Genomic DNA, 23,233 nt, shown 5'->3' on the forward strand with positions numbered 1-23,233 from the left:
ACATGTGTACATGTACTTGTGACTGGGAAGAGTCTAGGTAATTATTGAAAATAAAAATCACCCATTTCCTTGAAAAATAAGTTATATGGAAAGAAACATTAAATACTTGTACTATACACATATTTTCCATAGAAAAGTTAAAAAGTGTTTGATTACTTCCATAGAAAATATGTGTAATAATTATACATAAATAAATGTGTACAATCAAACACACTCTTAGATATTGGATTCAAATGTACTTAAATACACAGACACAACTATTTTTGTGTTTGTGTGCGTCAATGATATCCATGCAACAAATAATGCATCACAACAAATTTCTACAGGTGAGTTGAGGCCGCCTTATTTATTATGCCACCAACGTCAATGGCTCATAAATTGCCATTCCTTGAAGATAGATGGATAGAATTCCCACATCCTGCTGCTGCAATATCTATACAACTAGTAAATCCTCTCTGCAGTAGATACTGGCCGCAGGAAGACAACAATAACTGTTATATTATCTTTGCTGCCACGCTCAGCAGCCTCAGTTGCCAGTCTCTTTGAGCACATCCCCGGCTCTTTCACTGTGTCCTTTATTATGCTAACAATCTCGGCATTGCTCATAACATCCCAAAGTCCATCGCTAGCCATAACCTGACCATAAACCAAAAAAGTATTACTCTCTCAGTACAAAACATGTGACGTGATAACAAGTTGGTAATGAATGACCAGAACTTCGGATAACCTTACCTGTATTACGAATAAAGCAAACTTCAGATACTTGTAAATGGGACGCACTCAATATGCATCTCATTTGCAAAAGGATACACAAAACATGAATAAAAGTTGGAAAATTATGTATGGTTCTTTTGTTTCTTTTTCAGGGAGGTGATAATCAGCAAAATCTTTATTTAAATAATCAAAATAAATACCAGCCAAAATAAATAAGTCATAAAAATTTAAATAAAATAAAATCTAAATCAAAATAACTAAATTCTCATGGTGGGGGAAAAACTATTCCTCGAGTTTTGTGGTCCCTCATTTCTTCATTACCCAACCATAAAGAAAGTGATTGGACCTTCTATAGTCGCCTACTATATACCCTACTATATATGTGCCACTAGATGTCGCGCACTGTCACCGACACTGATTTACCTAGGTGTCATGTACCTAAGTCTGTGAAGGGTGTACGCAGGAAGGTGCTGTGGGAGGGGTGTACCTAGGAGGTTATAACCCACCCTTTCTAGAAAGAATCTCTCATTATACCCTGTATCCACGTGGCAGAGACCAGTATATCAGGACTGATCCAACTCATTTGAAGCAGGCATTATCAATACAAGAAATCTAAATTCCTTCTCCAATTTCTCTCTCCCTCCCCCCCCCCCCCCTTCTATCTCCCTCTCTTCTTTTCTCCCTGCAATTCTTCTCATCTTCTCTCTGATTTTCTACTTGAATTCCATCGATTTAGTAGGAAAATATTGCTAGACGCAAGGCTTTGACAATCTAGTATCAGAGCATCGTTCCTCGATGAGTTATTTGGGGGCGGGTTTCCGACGCTAAGAGGATTAATCCTCGAAACCTGAAGGCGAGTTCAGGTGATTGAAACCACCCTCTTAGTTCTGGCGACCTCAACTATGAATTCGACGATGGCAGACGACACCCCGATGAAGCAAATGGAAGCCCAACTACAATAGGTGACAACCACGATGGTGGAAGCCCAACTGCAGTACTCCTATGTTTTATGATCCAACAGCTTGTAGGAAACTTCCGAGAGATAAGAGAGTATGTAGCATTACCTTTCTTTTCCAAGGACACCATCAAATTAGGGTTGCATTGCTAAACTTAAAAACATGAAGTTCTTACTAACCTCTAGTTGCATTACACTCCATAACCAAGACATAATGAGAGAGTCCTCAACATCCCATGGTGTGAAAGTGGGATCTAAGTCTTTAGGAGGAGATGTAGTCAAGTGGTCGATCTTTCCCCGGTCATTGAGAAAGGTCTTGACGAGTTGAGCCCACTGCAAGTATTTCCTATTATCTAGACGGTAGGAATGATGCATACCAGGCAAATCTCTAGCTCCAGTTGGCTGCTCAACCGGAGTTGATTCTCTAGTTGTCAAGGTGTGAGTAGATTCAGAGAGTTTTGACATATATTCATCAGACTGATCGGTTGAACAAAGAAGAAGCAATGAAGGCTTCGAAGAAATGGAAGGGAAAAGTTATGCAATGAAGGCACACTAGGGTTCTAGGCGGATTAGGCCGGTATCGTTGGCTCTAATACCATGTAGAAAACTGAATGAAATAATTGGAATGATTCCTATACATGATGATATCCTCTTATAGAGGAGTAGAGAAAACTCATAAGAAAACCTACCTTCTATAAGAAATACAACATAAGGATACATATTTACACTCTTAGGAAAGTTTCCTAAGTCTGATTTAGGAAACATCCCATTCCAAATTAGGAAAGCTTCCAAAAACTGCTGCATTCTTTGATCGTCACATACACACACACATACTTCTTCGTGCACCAACAAAGAGTCATAGCCCCTCTTCTTATACATCCAATGGCAACATTCAAATCTTTTCTCAAATTTATGACACGGTTGAAGTAACTAGCTACAATGTTCATATTTCCCAATTTATTTTTTGGATGGATGGAGATCAAATCGTAATTCTATTAAGAACTAGGCTAAATGTCACTACTAACCAAAAGTAGTATGGTTATGCACTACAAGTGGAGAGACAATGATTTAATGACTAGATCTGTCCCAGGTATCATTGAAAATGGGGCTCCAAATTGCTTATTGCAAGAACCACTGATAGTGTCAACTAATCATGGAAGCATTGACAGTGACAATTCATGGTTCATAAGACGTGGAACCATTGATAGTGTAAAATTGTTTATTTCATTTTTATCATTTTCAGGAAACTTATAGTAGTCTATTTTGATGCCATAAAAACAATTTAAGTGCTTCACAACATTGTAGGACAATTTTCCAAAACAGAAGTATAAACTATAAGCTCATACAAATAGTAAATCCTAGATAGCACAATGGACCATACCAAGTATTCATCCTCTGCAGACAGCACAGTTTTAGTTATCTCAGGTTCTGCTGTCACGGCAGGCTTCAGATCATCATCACCAATGGAACGTGTAACCTGCCCAAAATAAATCCTTGAGGAACACAATTCACAAATCTTGTTTATTGTCTGCATATCATGTCACTAATCTAGTGCACATAGCCTTGCACCAGGCAGATGCTCCCTTCCCTATTTAACAGTAAAAAGATTTCAGAGAAGTCCAAATATATTCACGTTACAATCTTCTCAAACAAAATTTCATTTTTTCTTTTCTTCATATCATGTGACTAATCTAGTGTGTATATACCTGCATAAGATATATGATCCCTTATTTAACAAGCACAAAAATTCTAGAAGAAGTCTTGAGGCATGTTCTTACTATCAATACAAAATGTTCAATACAAAATGTAACACCACATGCCACTAATTTGTGATGTCCGAAAATTTGAATAGATTGTTGGTGAACAAGGGGATTCGAGGATTTGGGAAGACTAAAATGATCATTAGCACTTGAAGTTCATGAAAAATGAAACTTACTAAATTGGCACAAGTATAAGCTCTAAAATTCACACAGGTTATAGTAAAAACAGCCAGCAGATCGGAAACCGAGGTAGACAATTGAAAGCCATCCGATAGTTAAAAGTAAGGATGTCAACTGAATTGCCAAACCCTCTAAAGAACTAAGAAACAGTTGGTCAAATGTCAAGAGTGATGCTTATTAAAAATGAGGTATGTTAAGACTTGTTCAATGTAGCCTGGACATGTGAGACAAAAAGCAAGGCAGTCAGAGGCAAAAGGCACTCCAAAGGCCCTATGACATTATATTACCCAAGGTTTTAGGCACTTATAAAAGAGCAGGGTGCTGAATTGACAAATAATAATAATAATAATAATAATAATGAGCATATTTAACATGAAAAGAATAATAAGATAATGTATATAAGACATCTAAATTTCCAAAATACTATTAAATACAAATTATTTTGGTATTCTTAAAATAAATACACTTTAATTTATTTATAATTTGTCATCAGATTGTAGCTCTATGATTTTTTTTTTATTTTTTTATTTCCATCTGCTTCAGATTGATAATCTTCAATATCATCATTGGTCTACTCTAAATTAGTCTATTCCTTTCCTCTTCAAATATTGGTTGAGCTAAGGGCAGACCTTGCTTGAGATCTTGTATTTTAGTTACTCAACAAGAGAAGAGACTAGTATATTCTGGCTGTCAACGCTCCACCGTTTACATGAGGGTAAATCCATGGGAAATTAGAGGGTCCCCCTTGTACATTGTTGGATCTAGGGCTTTACTGCCCATTGAGATATTTATTGTGAATATTGATTATTGTTTTTTAAATATTATTGTGGTTCCTTCAAATAAATGATGTTTTATATTTAGTGGAAATTTGGTAGCTACACCATGTGATATGGTATGCTTGTTATTGATGATACATGCTATTGCATGGGGAATTTTCGTGGACTTTTGTGAACTAAAATCTATTTTATTGTGTATATATATGAAATCGTTATTTTGGATATTGATCTATTATGCAGGGTAATCTTCACTAGGTTTAAGCTTGCCCCTCTTCCTAACATTTTTTTGTGAGCAGGATTAGCTAGAGTAGACGTGGACTAGGATTTGAGGATTTTCAAGTGGACTCAGTAATGATAGTTAGGTTTTCAGCTAGTGCAAGATATATCTTTTCTGTAAACTGTGACAATATTATTGGTTTTATTTCAGTTTATTTGTTTTATAATATTTTGGAGTATTTTTTCTTGGTAGTAATATGTAAGGATTATTAGGCTTCGTAAACTTTTAAGTTTTGGCGTAGGGTTCATGGCCAGTCTCACTGTAACACCCAAAATATTAGGAGTTAAATAAATAAGTAAAAATGAATGAAATCTAAGATTAGGATAATTAGCTGAGATCAATTAGAGTGAGATTTAGATGAAGTAGGATATTGCAGCTGTACAGGATTATAATTAAGCCTAGAAGTTGATTATGGATAAACATAGCATTCCTTGATAAGTAAAGACGAAGGGAAAATTCAGTGAGGATAACCAGAGAACACGATTAGAATACCAAAATACGATTAGAATTCAAGATGGAGTGGGATTAATAAAAAAAAAAATTAAAAAGAGTTCAATCCAAATCTGATAACTCATTAGGGGTGTTCAAAAAAACCGGTAGACCGCGGAAACCGCCCGCACCAAACCAAACCGCACCGAACCGCGTTGTTTTTTAAGGACGTGGTCTGGTGCGGTTTGAAAAATACCCAAACCGCGGTTTATGCGGTTTGGGGTGCTGGTGGTTTGGTTCCAAACCGAACCGCCCGACTATATTAATAATTAAAATAAATAAAAAATAAAAAATGAAATATATAAAATAATTAAATTATTTTTTATAGCAAACTAGCAGTCCCATTTTAAATAATTTTTTGTTATCATTTTGGAACCAAAAATCGCACCAAACCAAACCAAACCGCACCTAAATTACACAAAACACCAAGTTTCAGCAAACCGCGGAAACCGCACCAAATCAGACCGCTCGGTCTGATTATAGGTGCAAACCGCATATGCGGTTTGGCGCATTTTTTTGGCTAAAAACCGCCCAAACCGCACCATGTACACCCCTATAACTCATCGACAGCTATATAAATTCATGCCTCAACAAGACAAATTCTCACAACTCCAAGAGCAGTTTTAGCGAGAGTTGAGAGAGGTCCTCGGTGGTTTCAGAGAAGGAAGGTAAGTAGCGAAGGAAAGGAGAAGACTTACTAGAAATCATCAACACTAATACCAGATTTGAGGTTAGTTCTTCTCTTTCTTTCCGATTTGGTCCTCATTTTATGATTTAAATCGCTGCCATAAGAAACCTGAGCTTCCTTTTCTAAAACCCTCAAACGCAATCGGCAATCGGGATTCAACATAGCCCTCGCCTCACTATCTTTGACGACGCCAACCACCATTGATCGTCGATAGTTCGTCGAATGGCGTCAGCAAAAACCGCAGAATCCTTGTCGTGGATGTTAGTCCTCGTTTTCTCTTCTTTAACAATTGATTTTAGGGAAATTTGCAAAAATAGGACAGCTGGAAAAGAACTTTGCAAAAATAGGACTCTTAAATTTTTTTTGCAAAACTAGGACTTTTGAGAGTTGAATGGACTAAAATGCCCCTGACTTAAATTAGCCTACGATCCCTTCGTCTTCTTCCTCTCACACGCACATCCCCAATCGCCCACCGACCAAAACATCTCTCTCGCTCGTCCTCTGTTCTAAGCATCTAGGGTTGCTGCTTCTTCGTCGGTCTTCGCCTTCAAAGCCATTGCAGGTAATTTTAGAGTGTTTTACCCTCTTCGATGCGATTTTTTTAATGACTACGTAATGGGTATGCAAATGAACCTCGCTCTGGTTTTGCATTCTAAAGCTCGATTGAGTGAAGGCTATGCATTTCACTATAGGATCAAACCAGAAGCATACCCAAAAATGTTTTATATCCGTTCGGTTTATATATCGGTACCCAAAAATGTTTTATGTACCGACATCATATATCGGTATAATTGTATCGGTTTTAATTTAATGTAAACCGATACATAGTAATCGATATACATTCTATATCAGTATAATTGTATCGATTTTAATTTAATGTAAACCGATACATAATAATCGATATATTTCCTATTACAACTACTATATCGGTATAACTGTATCGGTTGTAATTTTACTTAAACCGATATATAATAACCGACATATCCATGCGCGACCAATATTATGAAACCGATATAACCTTATATAACCAATAACTTTTTTTACTTACATCCAACCGATGATTTTTTATAATTTACAGGAATGGCAGCTCATACACCTATATTTGTACCTGTGATGTATTTCTATACACGTTAAAAGTTTAACTTGATGATAAAGACTAATGTCGTATTATACACAAATACCATTACATTGGACTAACACATCATTAATTCAATAAAAATAAATAAAAAAAGTTGGTGTCTCTCTTGTGATGCACCTCTATTGCAGGTCCCTCTTCTACAGAAGGCATACTGAAACAGACGCTAGGAAATAGATCGCTTTCATGGGGCTGCTCGGATGCTAAAGAAGGTTCATTCACAAACAATGATTGCTCTGACCATTCGGCGTTCTTCAACCTCCAAATACATTGCTAATTGGGAGGTTGAATAATCCTGAATGGTCAGAGCAATCACTCACTGTTTGTTGATGAACCTGCCCTAGTATCCGAGAAGCCCGAGGAAAGCGATCTATTTCCTTGGCTTCTGCTTCAGTTCATTGGGAAACAACGTCTTCAAGGGGATCTCCAACGTCTTCAACACTAACCTTATTTGCCATCTTCCCGAATTCTCGCTTCTGTTCTTCTCAAACGTGATGAGAGCCATATTTATAGAGCAGTCCTTCCTATCGGTGCTGACATTGGGAAGTGCAAAGGACAAATATTTAATTTCGTCATTAACCATTTAAATATTGGTGTCGATATATCGGTTAAGTTACAGATATATTTGCACCGATAGTAACATGTACAAAGGATGTCGGTTAAACCATATCGGTTTATCATCGATACATGTTGCCGACATTATTCTATATTGTCATATCGATGACCGATATTTATAGAGCAGTCATTTCCTATCGGTGCTGACATTGGGAAGTGCAACGGACAAATATTTAATTTTTTGTCATTAACCATTTAAATTTCGGTGTAAACATATCGGTTAAGTAACCGATATATTCGCACCGATAGTAATATGTACGAACATAGTGACTGATATACATCATATAACGAATGATATATCGGTTACTGTGTATTGGTTTAAATCCGATACAAGGAACCGATATTATATTAGATATATATTATGTATTGGGAAGTCTGCAACGGACATCATTATTCATATCTGTTGAGTATCTGGATTGCATTTAATTCCAGTCGCCAACGTGTCCTACCGGTGCAGACATTGGGAAGTGAAGCGTTTTAATATTAAATTCACTTAAATATTTCAATATCAGTTAAACCATATCGGTTGGCAATAGATACACGTTGCCGACATTGCTCGACTTTTTCATATCGGTGTACAGATATCGGCGAACTACATCAACTTTTACCGATAGATCGTAACCGATATCCTAATAGCCACATCGGTTAATATTAAATCGGTCAAGACAATTTGGTTTGGATATCGATACGTTTTACCGATATCAATAAAAAATTTGAATTTTTTCCTACATATGCACTGCCCAATGTACACATCGATTGGACTGCTTTTTTACTGGACACAAATACCCTTCCCGCTAAAACGGGACTCTTGATCTTGCTTGCACTTCAATCGACTGCTCCATTACGGTTACATCGACATCGCTCTTGCTTCCCATTTCCATTGATTGCGCCTGATATTGAAGTTCTGAAGAGGTTACATCAACGTCGCTCATTGCTAGCTTATTATTTGCTTCTGATGGCGCGCTCACGTCATGTGTAATTCGAGAAGAACAACAATGATAAGATGGAAACGTCGACAAATAACACGGAGAAGAAGACGGCAAGGGATAAGGACTTGGAGGTCAACAACTATTTCATCACCACAAGACTTGATCATTTTGAATGCACCGTTGAAGGCATTCAGAGTATACTGAGGCAGAAGCCTCGCCTGGAGAAACAGTTTAAGGCATATGCTTTTGACCAGATTGTCTATGGGGTAGATAGACTAACTTGGAGCATTCAGTTAGTCCACAGACTATTGTTAAGCCTGTTGCAACAGACAGACGAGGAAGGATCATTGTTCTTCAGGCTTAGAGGTCAGGATATAAAATTTGGGAGGAAGGAGTTTGTGCTGATCACGGGGTTGAATTTTGGCAACAGCGAAGCAAAAATCATATTGAAGGAGCCTCCACAAATGTTTGGCAGGTTTTTCCCCGAATTCAACCAAAAGATGGGGGTTTTAGGGTCTAGGTTAATTAAGGTGTTTCATCAAGATATTGTTAGCGGAAATGTGGAATGTTCTAATAACGAACTCCTATCCATGTCATATCTGATGATGATGTGGGAAATCAATTCCAAGGCTCCTGGCATAAGGGTGGATATTAGGTATTTTCACCTGGCCTCTCACTGGGATGAGTTGAACCGATTCCCTTGGGCAACCGACTCCTTTATCACTACTACAGAGAGTGCCAGAAAAGGCATATTGAATGGGTTCAATCAGAACATTAAGAAGAAGACGTATTCCATTGGAGGTTTCCCACTTACCATACAGGTATGGATTTATTATGTGATATAGAGATTTAGTGTCGTTGTCGTTGCGGACTTATCGGTTAATAACAGACATTTCGGTTCACATTATCGGTTTTTTATACATATCGGTAATTTAATATTGGGTTAATAACCGATGATGTGAATCGATATGTCTGTTATTAACCGATATAGTATAACCGATATGTTTGCTTTTAAACACTATGCTTACTATATATCGGTTGAACACCAATGTGGACTAACCGATACGAACGTGGATATCAGTTATACTATATTGGTAATTGGCCGATTCTTTTAACCGACATGTCTTTGATTAACCGATATTTATAACTGATATGTATATTTTACAATATTATGCTTAATATATATTTGTCGAGAACAGATGTGGACTAACCGATACGAATGTGGATATCGGTTATATAATATCGGTAATGGACATATTGATTTAACTGACATGTATGTTATTAACTGATATTTATAATCGATATGTCTAATTTAAATCAGTTTTCTTTTTCAATTACAGATCTTTTTGTTTGAGGTCATGCCATATTTGGTTGACCTGAAAATTGTGAAAAGAATAAGAGAAGGCCCTCAAGCTCCAAGAATAAAGAAATGGAGACTTTATACTCCTAAGATCTCCCAAAAACAAATTACGGAGCAGGGAATTTTTAAAAATAATGTTATCCATATGGTGCCAACAGAAGAGAAGATGCGTGCAGATCATTTTTACAACGCACATGATGTGGTGGTTGAAGAAGAAGAAGAAGAAGAAGAAAATATGGTTGAAGGAAGAGGGAGGGATGAAAATGTGGTTGAAGTAGAAGAAAAAGAAGAACGAAGTGGTGAATTGAAGAAAATGCGTGTGGAGCCGAAGAAAATAAAAACTTTAAAGAACTATTTACAAGGTATAAAGAATGAAGTTGGGGAAGTTAGTAGGGAAGTTCAGGAGTTGAAAATGGAGATCAGAATGATGAAAATGAAGGTGAATAGAGAGATCAGAATGATGAAGATGGATCTAGGTAACATTATGAACCTTTTAAAAATATTCTGGGGGAATGTGGAGATTATGGGGGAGAGGAAGGATGGGGATGGGGAGGCGAATGGGGAAGATGTTGAGGGGGGGAAGGTGGAGGATGGGGATAAGGTGGAGGAGGGAAAGAAGATGGAGGTGGGGAAGGATGTGGAGGTGGGGATGGAAATGGAGGGGGCGAAGGTGGAGGTGGGGATTGAAATGGAGGTGGAGGAGGAGGGATGGATGTGGAGGCGGCGAAGGTGGAGGAGGTGGAGATGGAAATGGATGGGGCGAAAGTGGAGGTGGGGATGGAAGTGGAGGTGGGGAAGGATGTGGAGACGGAGAATGTGAAGAATGAGAAGAAGGAGAAGAGAAAATGGAGGAGACGAAGGATGGAAAGTTGAGGAAGGATGGGGAGGGTATGACAGATGTGTCCTTAGAATTAGTCAGTGCGACGAGTCCTATTAAGGAGACGTATAAAAAGAGACGTACGTAGAAGTGGCAGAAAAGAAAAAATCTAATTGAATCAATATTGAAGCTCATTGCTAAAACAGAGGACAAAGGACCACCCACATACACATCAAATCTTCACAAGCTGAGCCCCCTAGACATAAGTGCTCCAACCGGTATTATTTGGGAGTCTTTCAAAAAATATATGAAAAAGCCAAATAGTCGAACATCAACTGTAATAGTAAGCTACTATTCAATAAATAAGGACTTTTTTGAGCCATTTACCACACCGGACAAGTGGCTCCAATCTAAGGTAAGTAATTCTCTAATTGTATAGTAATTCTGTTATTGGTATTTATACATCGGTATTCATATATCAGTATATGTAACCGATAGTGTTTTTGTGAATATATATCGGTCATGGAACCTTTATCGACATTCATATATCAGTATTCATATATCGGTGTGTGACCGATATATGTTACCAACAGTTGTTTTATTAATTATATATCGGTTATGACACCTTTATCGACATTTATATATTGGTATTCATACATCAGATAATGACCGATATATGTTACCGATGGTAGTATTGCTATTTATATATCGGTTAATGACCAATTTATGTTACTGATAGTTGTATTGGTATTTATATATCGGTATTCGATGTCAGTTACGATCATTTATTTATAACTGATAGATATTTATGACATTTTGTTTAAATCCTTGCAGTACATGAACGCCTACGTGTACATGCTTAACAAGAGAATGAAGGATTCGCAGACTTACAATATAGAGTTAACGTCGGTTGATACAACATTTGCCGTAAGTTATACAATAATCAATATATTTATATGGAATTAACTGTATATTTTGAAAATTAACCATTTATCATTTTGACCTCACACAGTAAGCCTTGAAAAGTGATTGGGAACTTTATAAGGTAGGCAAATGGAATACGTGGGATGATCACGACATTCCTGTTGTATTTTTTTGGGCTGAGACAGGTTACTCGAACCCATTTTTGAACGCGGATAACCTGCTTTGCCCTGCAAACATCGATAATAATTACTGGGTTCTAGTTAGGGTTGATTTGGGCTCTCAACGTGTTCATGTTTACTCCTCTACCAAACCCATTGGTTATGAAAAGAAGTTTCAATATATGGTAGAGATGATACCAAAACTTTTAACAAAATGTGGATACGGAGATTTGAAACCTGAATTTATTGTGAAGAATAAATGGGAATTAAAGATTGAGGACACTCTGCAACAAACTGGGTAAGCAACATTTATTTTATTTTTATTAGTTAGAGTTGTTTTGATAACTCCGTCTGGGGATGTTATCCACTGCCGGTCCCAAACCCGGATAAAGGAGGAGGGTTGTGTTAGGTAGCCGACAACCAACGTAAAACTTAGTCGGATCCAAAACATGAACTCTAGACAAATTATGAAAAATCGTTTGGGCGTGGGCGTAACCCTTCATAGCGACGCACTACACTGCCCGCGTGTAGTGTCAAGTGAGCTAGGGCCGCTGCATCGACGCCTGGATGTAGTGACAAATGAGCAAGGGTTCCGGCATTTGCTTGGGCGGATGTGGGTAAAGAAGTTAGTCCAAAATCAAAATCAAAATCAAAACCAAAATCAAAACCAAAAACAAAATCAAAATCAAAATCAAAATCAAAATCAAATTCAAAGTCAAAGCCAAAACCAAAATCATAGATTAAGGATTGGGTCATGGAACATAGGAACATTATCAAGCAAAGCTATGGAAGTGGTAGATGTGATGATTAAGAGAGAGATTAATATTATGTGCCTTCAAGAGACGAGATGGGTAGGGAAAAAAGCAAAAAGTTTGCCAAAAAATGGATATAAAATATGGTACACAGGAAATAATCGAGTAAAAAATGGAGTGGGGATTATTATGGATAAAAGCTTAGTAGATGAGCTAGTGGATGTAAAGAGAATAGGGGATAGGATTATTATGGTGAAGGTTATTCTAGGAAGAATGACTATGAATATCTTTAGTACATATGCACCACAAGCGGGGTTAGGTGAGGAGATAAAAGCAAAATTTTGGAAGGATCTAGAGGGACTCATACAAATGATACCAAGAGGAGAGAAAGTGATTATAGGAGGTGACTTAAATGGTCACGTGGGTAGAGACGGAAACGGCTATAGAGAGGTATATGGAGGGTATGGATTCGGGAAAATTAATAATGAGGGTAAGTCTATTCTAGATTTTGCAATGGCATATGGGCTCATCATAACCAATACTAGGTTCAAAAAACAGGACGAATACTTAATCACATATAAAAATGTCACATCAACCACCCAAATAGATTACTTCCTCATGAGACAAGAGGACCAGGTATGTTGTAAGGACTGTAAGGTGATACCGGGAGAGTGTTTGACTACTCAACATAGACTTCTAGTACTTGACGTCCAAGTAAGAAATTGGAAGAGAAAAAATCACATAAAACAAAATTCAAGAATCAGGTGGTGGGATTTAAAATGGGAGAAACAACTAATCTTCAAAGAAAAATTAAGGAGTAGAAGAGAATGGAATAGAGAAGGACAAACATACCAAATGTGGAGAGAAATGGCTAATGCCCTGAGAAGCACAGCAAAGGTAGTGCTTGGAGAGACAAATGGTAGAGCCCCTAACCTTAAGGAGTCTTGGTGGTGGAATGAAGAAGTACAATTGAAAATTAAAAATAAGAAAAATTGCTACAAGGCTATATATTAGTGCAACAATGAAGAAAATCAAAAAAATTACAAAGAATAAAAAAAGTCAGCAAAAAAAACTGTTAGTGAAGCAAGGTCAAAAGCATATGAGAATCTATATAAACGACTTAATACAAAAGATGGAGAAAGGGATATATATAAATTAGCTAAAGCAAGAGAAAGAAAAACAAGGGATTTAAATCAAGTGAAATGCATAAAAGATGAAAATCAAAATGTATTAGTGAATGAGGGAGCGATTAAAGAGAGATGGAATGAGTATTTCACAAAATTATTCAATGATGATGGCGACACAAGAGTTAGGTTGGGACATCTTAGTAACTCCGAAGAGAATGTGAGCTATACATTTTATCGACGCATAAGTCCAAATGAAATAAGACAAGCATTAAAAAAGATGAAAAATCATAAGACGGTGGGACCGGATAATATACCAATAGAAGTATGGAAATGTATGGGAGAAGATAGCATCTCCTGGCTAACGAAATTATTTAACGCGATTCTTAAATCAAAAAAGATGTCAAATGAGTGGAGAAATAGTACTTTGGTCCCTATATATAAGAACAAAGGAGATGTTCAAAACTATTAAAATTACAGAGGAATTAAGTTAATGAGCTATACCATAAAACTCTGGGAGAGAGTAATAGAGTAGAGGCTCAAAAAAGAAACAAAGGTTTCGGAAAATCAGTTTGGTTTCATGCCTGATAGGTCAACAATGGAAGCTATATACCTACTAAGACGCCTAATGGAAAGGTATCGGGAACATCAGAAGGACCTACATATGGTGTTTATAGATCTAGAAAAGGCCTATGATAGGGTCCCTAGAGAAGTATTATGGAAGGTTTTAGAGAAGAAAGGAGTCCGAATAGCCTATATACAAGCCCTTAAGGACATGTATCATGGTGCAGAGACAAGGGTCAAAACATGCGGAGGGGATACTGAACCATTTAAAATTACAATAGGATCGCATCAAGGTTCTGCACTAAGTCCATACTTATTTGCTTTAGTAACAGATGAACTCACTAAAGATATTCAGACAGAGGTGCCATGGTGTATGCTATTTGCAGACGACATAGTGTTGGTGGATGAAACAAAAAAAGGAGTGAACACTAAACTTGAGTTATGGAGAAATAATTTAGAATCTACGGGATTTAAATTAAGCAGAAAGAAAACAGAATATATGGAATGTAAATTTAGTAAGAATGCAAGAGTGGATGATGTTATAATAAAATTGGAAGACCAAATCTTACAAAGAAAAGATCATTTTCGATATTTGGGATCAGTGATTCAAAAAGATGGAGAAATTCACGAGGATGTCACACATAGAATTAAGGCAGGTTGGCTAAAATGGAGAAATGCATCGGGGGTGTTATGTGATGGTAAAATCCCATTAAAACTGAATGGAAAATTCTATAGGATAGCTATAAGACCAGTTTGATGCCTATTAATTTTTGCAACTTGCTTATAATTGGCAGGGGTGGTGATTATGGAATTTTTGTTTTGAAGTGGATGGAATTAATGGCCCACAACAAACCAATTGTATAAATGACCCAGTCAAAAGCTTCACAATTCAGAACTCGAATGGCTTGGGAGCTTTATGGGTTTGTAGTATTGGATGCAAAGGATTTTGCAGCCAAGATTACAGATAAACCAACCAACGAGAGAAATAAAAAATGAACAATTATATTTGTAAATTTACATTCTTTGCATAGTTGTAATTCTTTTCGTACATATTGTGTACAGGTAGGTGGAATAGTTGCAATGATTGTTGTCATTCTTTGAACATAATTATGATATAACTGTAAATTTACCTTATTGTAATAAATATTTAAATTTAAAATAATTTATACATGCATTTAGATTATTGTAATATGATTGGAGCATTTAAATTTACATGCCCTGATTTCGGTCATGAAACCGAAGTAGGTAATAAACATCTAAACCGATATCGGTACAACATATCGACCGTATACCGACGTAAATTACCGATATCCTTTGTATTCGATTTTATCGGTTTACATACGTCAGTTATATGCACCGATATCCATATACAAAGGTTCTTCGTGTGCAAAATATCAGCCGATGACCGATTCAAACAAAGCGATATCCTCTTCATTTATTGTAATCAGTTTTCGTACGTCAGTTACGTAACCGATATATATGAGCCGATACCCTATTACTGATACTGTGTTGCATACGTCGGTTATACAACCGATATCGGTTTTTTAATTATAAATTAAACTTACATTCCTTGTTAGATCGGTTTCTTAAAATTGGTAGAAATGTGGTTGTTGTGGATAACCGACGTATGCAAACCGATTTTAAGAAACCGATCTAACAAGAAACATAAGTTTAATTTATAATTAAAAAACCGATATCGGTTATATAACCGACGTACGCAACACAATATCTGTATTAGGGTATTGGCTCATATATATCGATCACGTAACCGACATACGAAAACTGATTACAATAAATGAAGAGGATATCGGTTTGTTTGAATCGGTCATCGGCCGATATTTTGCACACGAAGAACCTGTGTATATAGATATTGGTGTATATAACCGACGTATGTAAACCGATAAAATCGAATACAAAGGATATCGGTAATTTACGTCGGTATATGGTCGATATGTTGTACCGATATCGGTTTAGATGTTTATTACCTACTTCAGTTTCATGAACGATATCAAGGCATGTAAATTTAAATGCTCCAATCATATTACAATAATCTAAATGTATGTATAAATTATTTTAAATTTAAATGTTTATTACAATAAGGTAAATTTACAGTTATATTACAACTATGTTCAAAGAATGACAACAATCATTGCAACTATTTCGTCTACCTTTACACAATATGTACGAAAAGAATTACAACTATGTAAAGAATGTAAATTTACAAATAACTACAAATATAATTGTTCAGTTTTTATTTTTTTTGTTAGTTGGTTTATCTGCAATCTTGGTTGCAAAATCCTTTGCATCCAATACTGCAAACCCATAAAGCTCCCAAGCCATTCGAATTTTGAATTGTGAAGCTTTTGACTGGGTCATTTCTACAATTGGTTAGTTATGGGCCATTAATTCCATTCACTTCAGAACAAAAATCCCACAATCACCACCCCTGCCAATTATAAGCAAGTTGCAGAAATTAATAGGTATCACAATCAAAACAACTCTAACTAATAAAAATAAAATAAATGTTGCTTACCCAGTTTGCTGCGGAGCGTCCTCAATCTTTAATTTCCATTTATCCTTCACAATAAATCCAGGTTTCAAATCTCCGTATCCACATTTTGTTAGAAGTTTTGGTATCATCTCTACCATATATTGAAACTTCTTTTCATAACCAATGGGTTTGGTAGAGGAGTAAACATGAACACGTTGAGAGCCCAAATCAACCCTAACTAGAACCCAGTGATTATTATCGATGTTTGCAGAGCAGAGCAGGTTATCCGCGTTCAAAAATGGGTTGGAGTAACCTGTCTCAGCCCAAAAAAATACAACAGGAATGTCGTGATCATCCCACGTATTCCATTTGCCTGCCTTATAAAGTTCCCAATCACTTTTCAAGGCTTACTGTGTGAGGTCAAAATGATAAATGATTAATTTCCAAAATATACAGCTAATTCCATATAAATATTTTGATATATATTGATTGTTGTATAACTTACGACAAATGTTGTATCAACCGACGTTAACTCCATATTGTAAGTCTGAGATTTCTTCATTCTCTTGTTAAGCATGTACATGTAGGCATCCATGTGCTGCAAGGATTTAAACAAAATGTCATAAATATCTATTGGTTATAAATAAATGATCGTAACCGACATTGAATACCGATATATAAATACCAATATAACTATCGGTAACATAAATCGGTCATTAACCGATATATAAATACCGATATATGAATGTCGATAAAGATTTCATAACCGATATATAAATAACAATACTACCGTCGGTAACATATATCAGTTATTAACCGGTGTATGAATACCGATATATAATTAATAAAACAACTGTCGGTAACATATATTGGTCACACACCAATATATGAATGTCGATAAAGGTTCCATGATCGATATATATTCACAAAATCACTATCGGTTACATATACCAATAAACCGATATATGAATACCGATGTATAAATATCAATAACAGAATTACTATACAATTAGAGAATTACTTACCTTAGATTGAAACCACTTGTTCGATGTGGTGAATGTCTCAAAAAAGTATTTATTCATTGAATAGCAGCTTGCTATTATAGTTGATGTCCGACTATTTGGCTTTTTCATATATTTTTTGAAAGACTCCCAAATAATACCGATTGGAGCACTTATGTTTAGGGGGCTCAGCTTGTGAAGATTTGAGGTGTATGTAAGTGGTCCTTTGTCTTCCGTTTCAGCAGCGAGTTTCAATATTGATTCAATTAGATTTTTTCTTTTCTGCCCCTTCTGCGAACGTCTCTTTTTATACGTTTCCTTAATAGGACTTGTCGCACTGACTAATTCTAAGGACACATCCGTCATACCCTCCCCATCCTTCGTCTCCTCCATTTTCTCCTCTACACTCTCTCTCTCCTTCTTCTCATTCTTCACCTTCTCCGTCTCCACATCCTTCCCCACCTCAACATCCTCCCCCTTCTCCACCTTCCCCCGCTCCTTCACCTTCGCCCCATCCATTTCCATCCCCACCTCCTCCACTTTCTCCCACTCCTCCACCTTTGCCGCCTCCACATCCATCCCCCCCTCCTCCACCTTATCCCCATCCTCCACCTTCCCCCCCTCAACATCTTCCCCATTCCCCTCCCCATCCCATCCTTCCTCTCCCCCACAATCTCCACATTCCTCTAGAATATTTTTAAAAGGTTCATAATGTTACCTAGATCCCTCTTCACCTCCATCTTCATCATTTTGATCTCTCTATTCACCTCCATTTTCATCATTCCGATCTCCATTTTCAACTTCTGAACTTCCCTACTAACTTCCCCAACTTCATTCTTTATACTTTGTAAATAGTTCTTTAAAGTTTTTATTTTCTTCGGCTCCACACGCATTTTCTTCGATTCACCACTTCGTTCTTCTTTTTCTTCTGCTTCAACCACATTTTCACCCCTCCCTTCTCCTTCAATCATATTTTCTCTTTCTTCTTCTTCCGCTTCATCTTCTTCTTCTTCTTCAACCACCACATCATGTGCGTTGTAAAAATAATCTGCACGCATCTCCTCTTTTGTTGGCACCATATGGATAACATTATTTTTAAAAATTCCCTGCTCCGTAATTTGTTCTTGGGAGATCTTAGGAGTATAAAGTCTCCATTTCTTTATTCTTGGAGCTTGAGGGCCTTCTCTTATTCTTTTCACAATTTTCAGGTCAGCCAAATGTGGCATGATCTCAAACAAAAAGATCTACAATTGAAAAAAAAAACTGATTTAAATTAGACATATCGGTTATAAATATCGATTAATAACATACATGTTGGTTAAATCAATCGGTCCATTACCGATATTATATAATCAATATCCACATCGGTTCTCGACAGATATATATTAAGCATAATGTTGTAAAATATACATATTTATTATAAATATCGGTTAATCAAAGACATGTCGGTTAAAAGAATCGACCAATTACCGATATAGTATAACCGATATCCACGTTCGTATCGGTTAGTCCACATCGGTGTTCCATCGATATATAGTAAGCATAATGTTTAAAAGTAGACATATCGGTTATACTATATTGGTTAATAACAGACATATCGGTTCACATCATCGGTTATTAACCCGATATTGAATTACCGATATGCATAAAAAATCGATGATGTGAACCGAAATGTCTGTTATTAACCGATAAGTCCGCAACGACGACACTAAATCTCTATATCTCTATATCACATAATAAATTCATACCTGTATGGTAAGTGAGAAACCTCCAATGGAATATGTCTTCTTCTTAGTGTTCTGATTGAACCCATTCAATATGCCTTTTCTGGCACTCTCTGTAGTAGTGATAAAGGAGTCATGTAACACCCTGCCTTCCCGAGGTGATACGTAACATAAGATTCCAGGGATATTTTTTTTTTCTAATCAAAACAACGGAAACCAAAGGCAAAACCATTCCCCGAAGATCCCGTTACACCTTCTCAATATATCAACTATGAACCGTCGATAAACTAAGACAGGTTCATCAACTCAAATGCGGAAGCTAGATCGAAACTTCAATAAACCATAATTGAACCCACTTTATTCAAAATATAAAGTCAAACCAACACTTACAAGACGTCCTTAAAATAAACAACATTATTGAAAGCGACATATTACAAGCTACAAACTAATCGCCGTCACTCCTCGGCAATTCCCTTTCCCTTCGCACCGCTGCCTTCACCTGGAACGTTTGAATATTCCAGGGACATAGTCTAAATTAGATGATGAATCATTCAGGTGAGAGTTCAAAATCACATTTTTCAGGAATGAATGCAAGACATGAAATAAACCAATACACCCGGCAAACCTTAGCCCAAGAGAATCCCCAGCACTTAACCCTACCACGGGAAAAGAGCAATCTCTCTAAAAGCTATGCCACCATACCGATTCGATGACACGACGCGATTCTAGCTTAAGAGGGCAAGCCAACGCATCTCTCCAGATTACGTTTCCACTCTAAGCATCCGGGAACCACCATACAATCCCAACTCCAAAATTTCACATGGACCACCTAGTCATCCTAGTGTAACTTCCCTGGCCAAACGGCCTGGCATGGAAACCAAAACAGCTATCCTAACATGCACACCAACATCACATACCCCTATTATTTCGTCACGCCCTTAGAGAATTACGGCTACACTATCCAAACAACATCCTAGGTTGACATCTCACATGAACAACACAGTATGGACCACCTAGTCGTCCTAGTGCAACTTCCTTGACCAAATGGTTTGGCACAGAAACCAAGGCAACTATCCTGACATGCACACCAGCATCAGATACTCCTATTATTCTATCACGCCCTTGGAGAATTATGGCGACACTATCCAGACATCTTAGGCTGACATTCCATATGTACACACAAAACTCAAGACAATGCCACATTTCACAATTCAATGTATCATATAAACAACAATTTATAAAATGCAATGCACAAGTACAAAACGTTTAGGGACAAATCTCCCTCATAAAACCAATCGTCACAAGTTAAACCGTTTGCATGCATAAAACCATTTTGCATGAAATCTCCACAAGTTCAGATAGAACAGGCACAATAAATCAAGTTTTGGGGGCGAACACTCACAACTTAAAATCAAGTTTCCAGGTAGAACACTCACCTTGAATATAATTCAGAATGCCTCAAAATTCGCCCAATTTCAACTCTGGTGTCAAGCTTTTAAATACTAAATTTCGAACCCCAATACGTTCCTTGAACTTCAAATAAATTTCTAGAATTTTTCAAAAACTTTCTACTATTTTTCTCCCTTTTCTTTCCTTTCTTTTCTCTCCTTTTCCTCCCTCTGCTCTCTCTTGATTTTGCTCACTCGGCCAAGCTTTCTCTGCCTCTGTCTTTTCCTCTTCTTGCTTCTTTCTCTTTTCTTCCCTACTCTTCCCCACCTTGCGCCCAAGCCTATTTATACCCTCCATGCGGACGCTCCTGCCTTGGCCACCACTCCAAATATACCTTTTATAATTGCATTATCTTGACAACCACTCTAAATATACATTTTATAATTCCATCTTGGCCATCACGCACCTGAATGCATAATATATTTATATATTATAAAGTTCATCTCTTACTATATTAAAGGAATCTCTGTAAGTTGGCCACCATTCTTATCTATATTATATTATATTATATTTTTTTATATGCTTGCCTTCCACTTCAACTGGGCACCACGCAGCTTCATTAAATTCAATTTAAACTTTGCTTCCTTGGAAGCTTCCAACGTGCACACCCATGGACTGCTTCATTGCTCCTATATATATATATATATGAATATAATTTATTATATTATATATTAAAATCATGAAAATTATATATAAATCCCTCAATTAATTCTAAATCCCACTCTGAGCATTTCACAATTATAATTACACCCTTAGACGTAAATTTCATTCAGATTCAAATACCAAAAATCCACAATTAATAATTCTAAGATTACTTGATAAGGACAATTTTGCCCCCGGGCCCTCACGGGACCCTTGTTTTATCCCGAAATCACTTCAGGGTTGATTCTTACTCAAAACCAGAGCCCCCTCAATGTTCTGTTGACTTTCCAAAAATCCCCTACGACGATATGATTTTTCAGCCTGATTTACAACTGTACCGAAAACTGTTTCCGATCCCACTTCTTTTGATGCCTAAAATCATAACTCATATTACTCATCAGTACTATTCTATTTTCCTTGGCTATCTAGGGTCTGGGGTACTCTCTCCGGTCATTTCGATCACTTAAGACTGCGATAGTGTACCCTACAACATCATTCTTTCGAAAATTCCATTTATACCCTTCATAAAATACCATTTATAACTTCAAGAAATTTCGGGGTATTACAAGTCAGTTGCCCAAGGGAATCGGTTCAACTCATCCCAGTGAGAGACCAGGTGAAAATACCTGATATCCACCCTCGTACCAGGAGCCTTGGAATTGATTTCTCACATCATCATCAGATATGACATGGATAGGAGTTCGTCATCAGAACATTCCACCTTTCCGCTAACAATATCATGATGAAACACCTTAATTAACCTAGACCCTAAAACCCCTATCTTTTGGTTGCATTCGGGGAAAAACCTAGCAAACATTTGTGGAGGCTCTTTCAATATGATTTTTCGCTTTGCTGCTTTGCTGTTGTCAAACTTCAACCCTGTGATCAGCGCAAACTCCTCCCTCCTAAATTTTATATCCTGACCTTTGAGCCTAAAGAACAATGATCCTTGCTCATCTATCTGCTGCAACAGGCTTAACAATAGTCTATGGACTAACTAAATGCTCCAAGTTAGTCCATCTTATCACTGTTGTTCTTCTCGAACGACACATGACGTGAGCGCGCCATCAGAAGCAAATAATAAGCTAGCAATGAGTGACGTCGATGTAACCTCTTCAGAACTTCAATATTAGGCGCAATCAATGGAAATGGGAAGTAAGAGTGACGTCGATGTAACCGTAATGGAGCAGTCGATTGAAGTGCAAGCAAGATCAAGAGTCCCATTTTAGCGGGAAGGGCATTTGTGTCCAGTAAAAAAGAGTCTTCAATCAAATTTGTCTCAGTACTAATTCAGTCATTAGTTGACTAATTAGACTTGTTAGTTGGCTAATTATTTTTGTTTCCTAGTTTCTGAATTTTCTTATTCTGTAAAGTCAATATGTTTCCTAGTTTGAGTAGAGAATAAATCCCTCTCACAAGACTAGCTGTAAGTTTCCTATCTAGTATAGGTGTAACTTCCTATCTATAGTGTATACAATAAGAAACTAGGAAGGATGTAATCTATATATATACGAAGCAAAATGATGAATAAAGTGAGCTTTTCTTCTTAAATATTTCTTCATTGGTTTCAGCATATGCTTCTTCTTCTTCTCACCAACTGTGAAAAATGAATGTGTTCTTCACACCATCATGGATCGTGACTCAAGTCATATTGCCACAATCAGCCAAGTAAGATATGCCAAGCATCATGGGAACCATGTCATAATAAA

The 23,233-nt window shown here is 36.9% G+C and overlaps 1 protein-coding gene across 4 annotated transcripts in view; it reads right to left on the reverse strand.

Annotated features, from left to right (window-relative positions):
- Positions 1-219: 219 nt before the first annotated feature.
- LOC127786701 (protein kinase and PP2C-like domain-containing protein) overlaps positions 220-23,233 on the reverse strand; it is a 70,253-nt gene continuing 47,239 nt past the window's right edge. For 2 of the 4 annotated variants that reach the window (XM_052314307.1, XM_052314304.1), the window contains exons 11-13: positions 17,214-17,306; positions 3,051-3,146; positions 220-636 (exon numbers count right to left, since the gene is read on the reverse strand). In XM_052314307.1, coding sequence (XP_052170267.1) covers positions 442-636; positions 3,051-3,146; positions 17,214-17,306 — 384 coding nt within the window. In that variant the 3' untranslated portion in view covers positions 220-441. Of the gene's footprint in view, positions 637-3,050; positions 3,147-16,797; positions 17,119-17,213; positions 17,307-23,233 lie in introns of those variants that run through there. The other 2 variants (XM_052314306.1, XM_052314308.1) reach the window with 2 other exon arrangements.

This window comes from Diospyros lotus, chromosome 12 (assembly GCF_014633365.1).
Source record: "Diospyros lotus cultivar Yz01 chromosome 12, ASM1463336v1, whole genome shotgun sequence".
In the NCBI taxonomy this organism is placed as follows: domain Eukaryota; kingdom Viridiplantae; phylum Streptophyta; class Magnoliopsida; order Ericales; family Ebenaceae; genus Diospyros; species Diospyros lotus.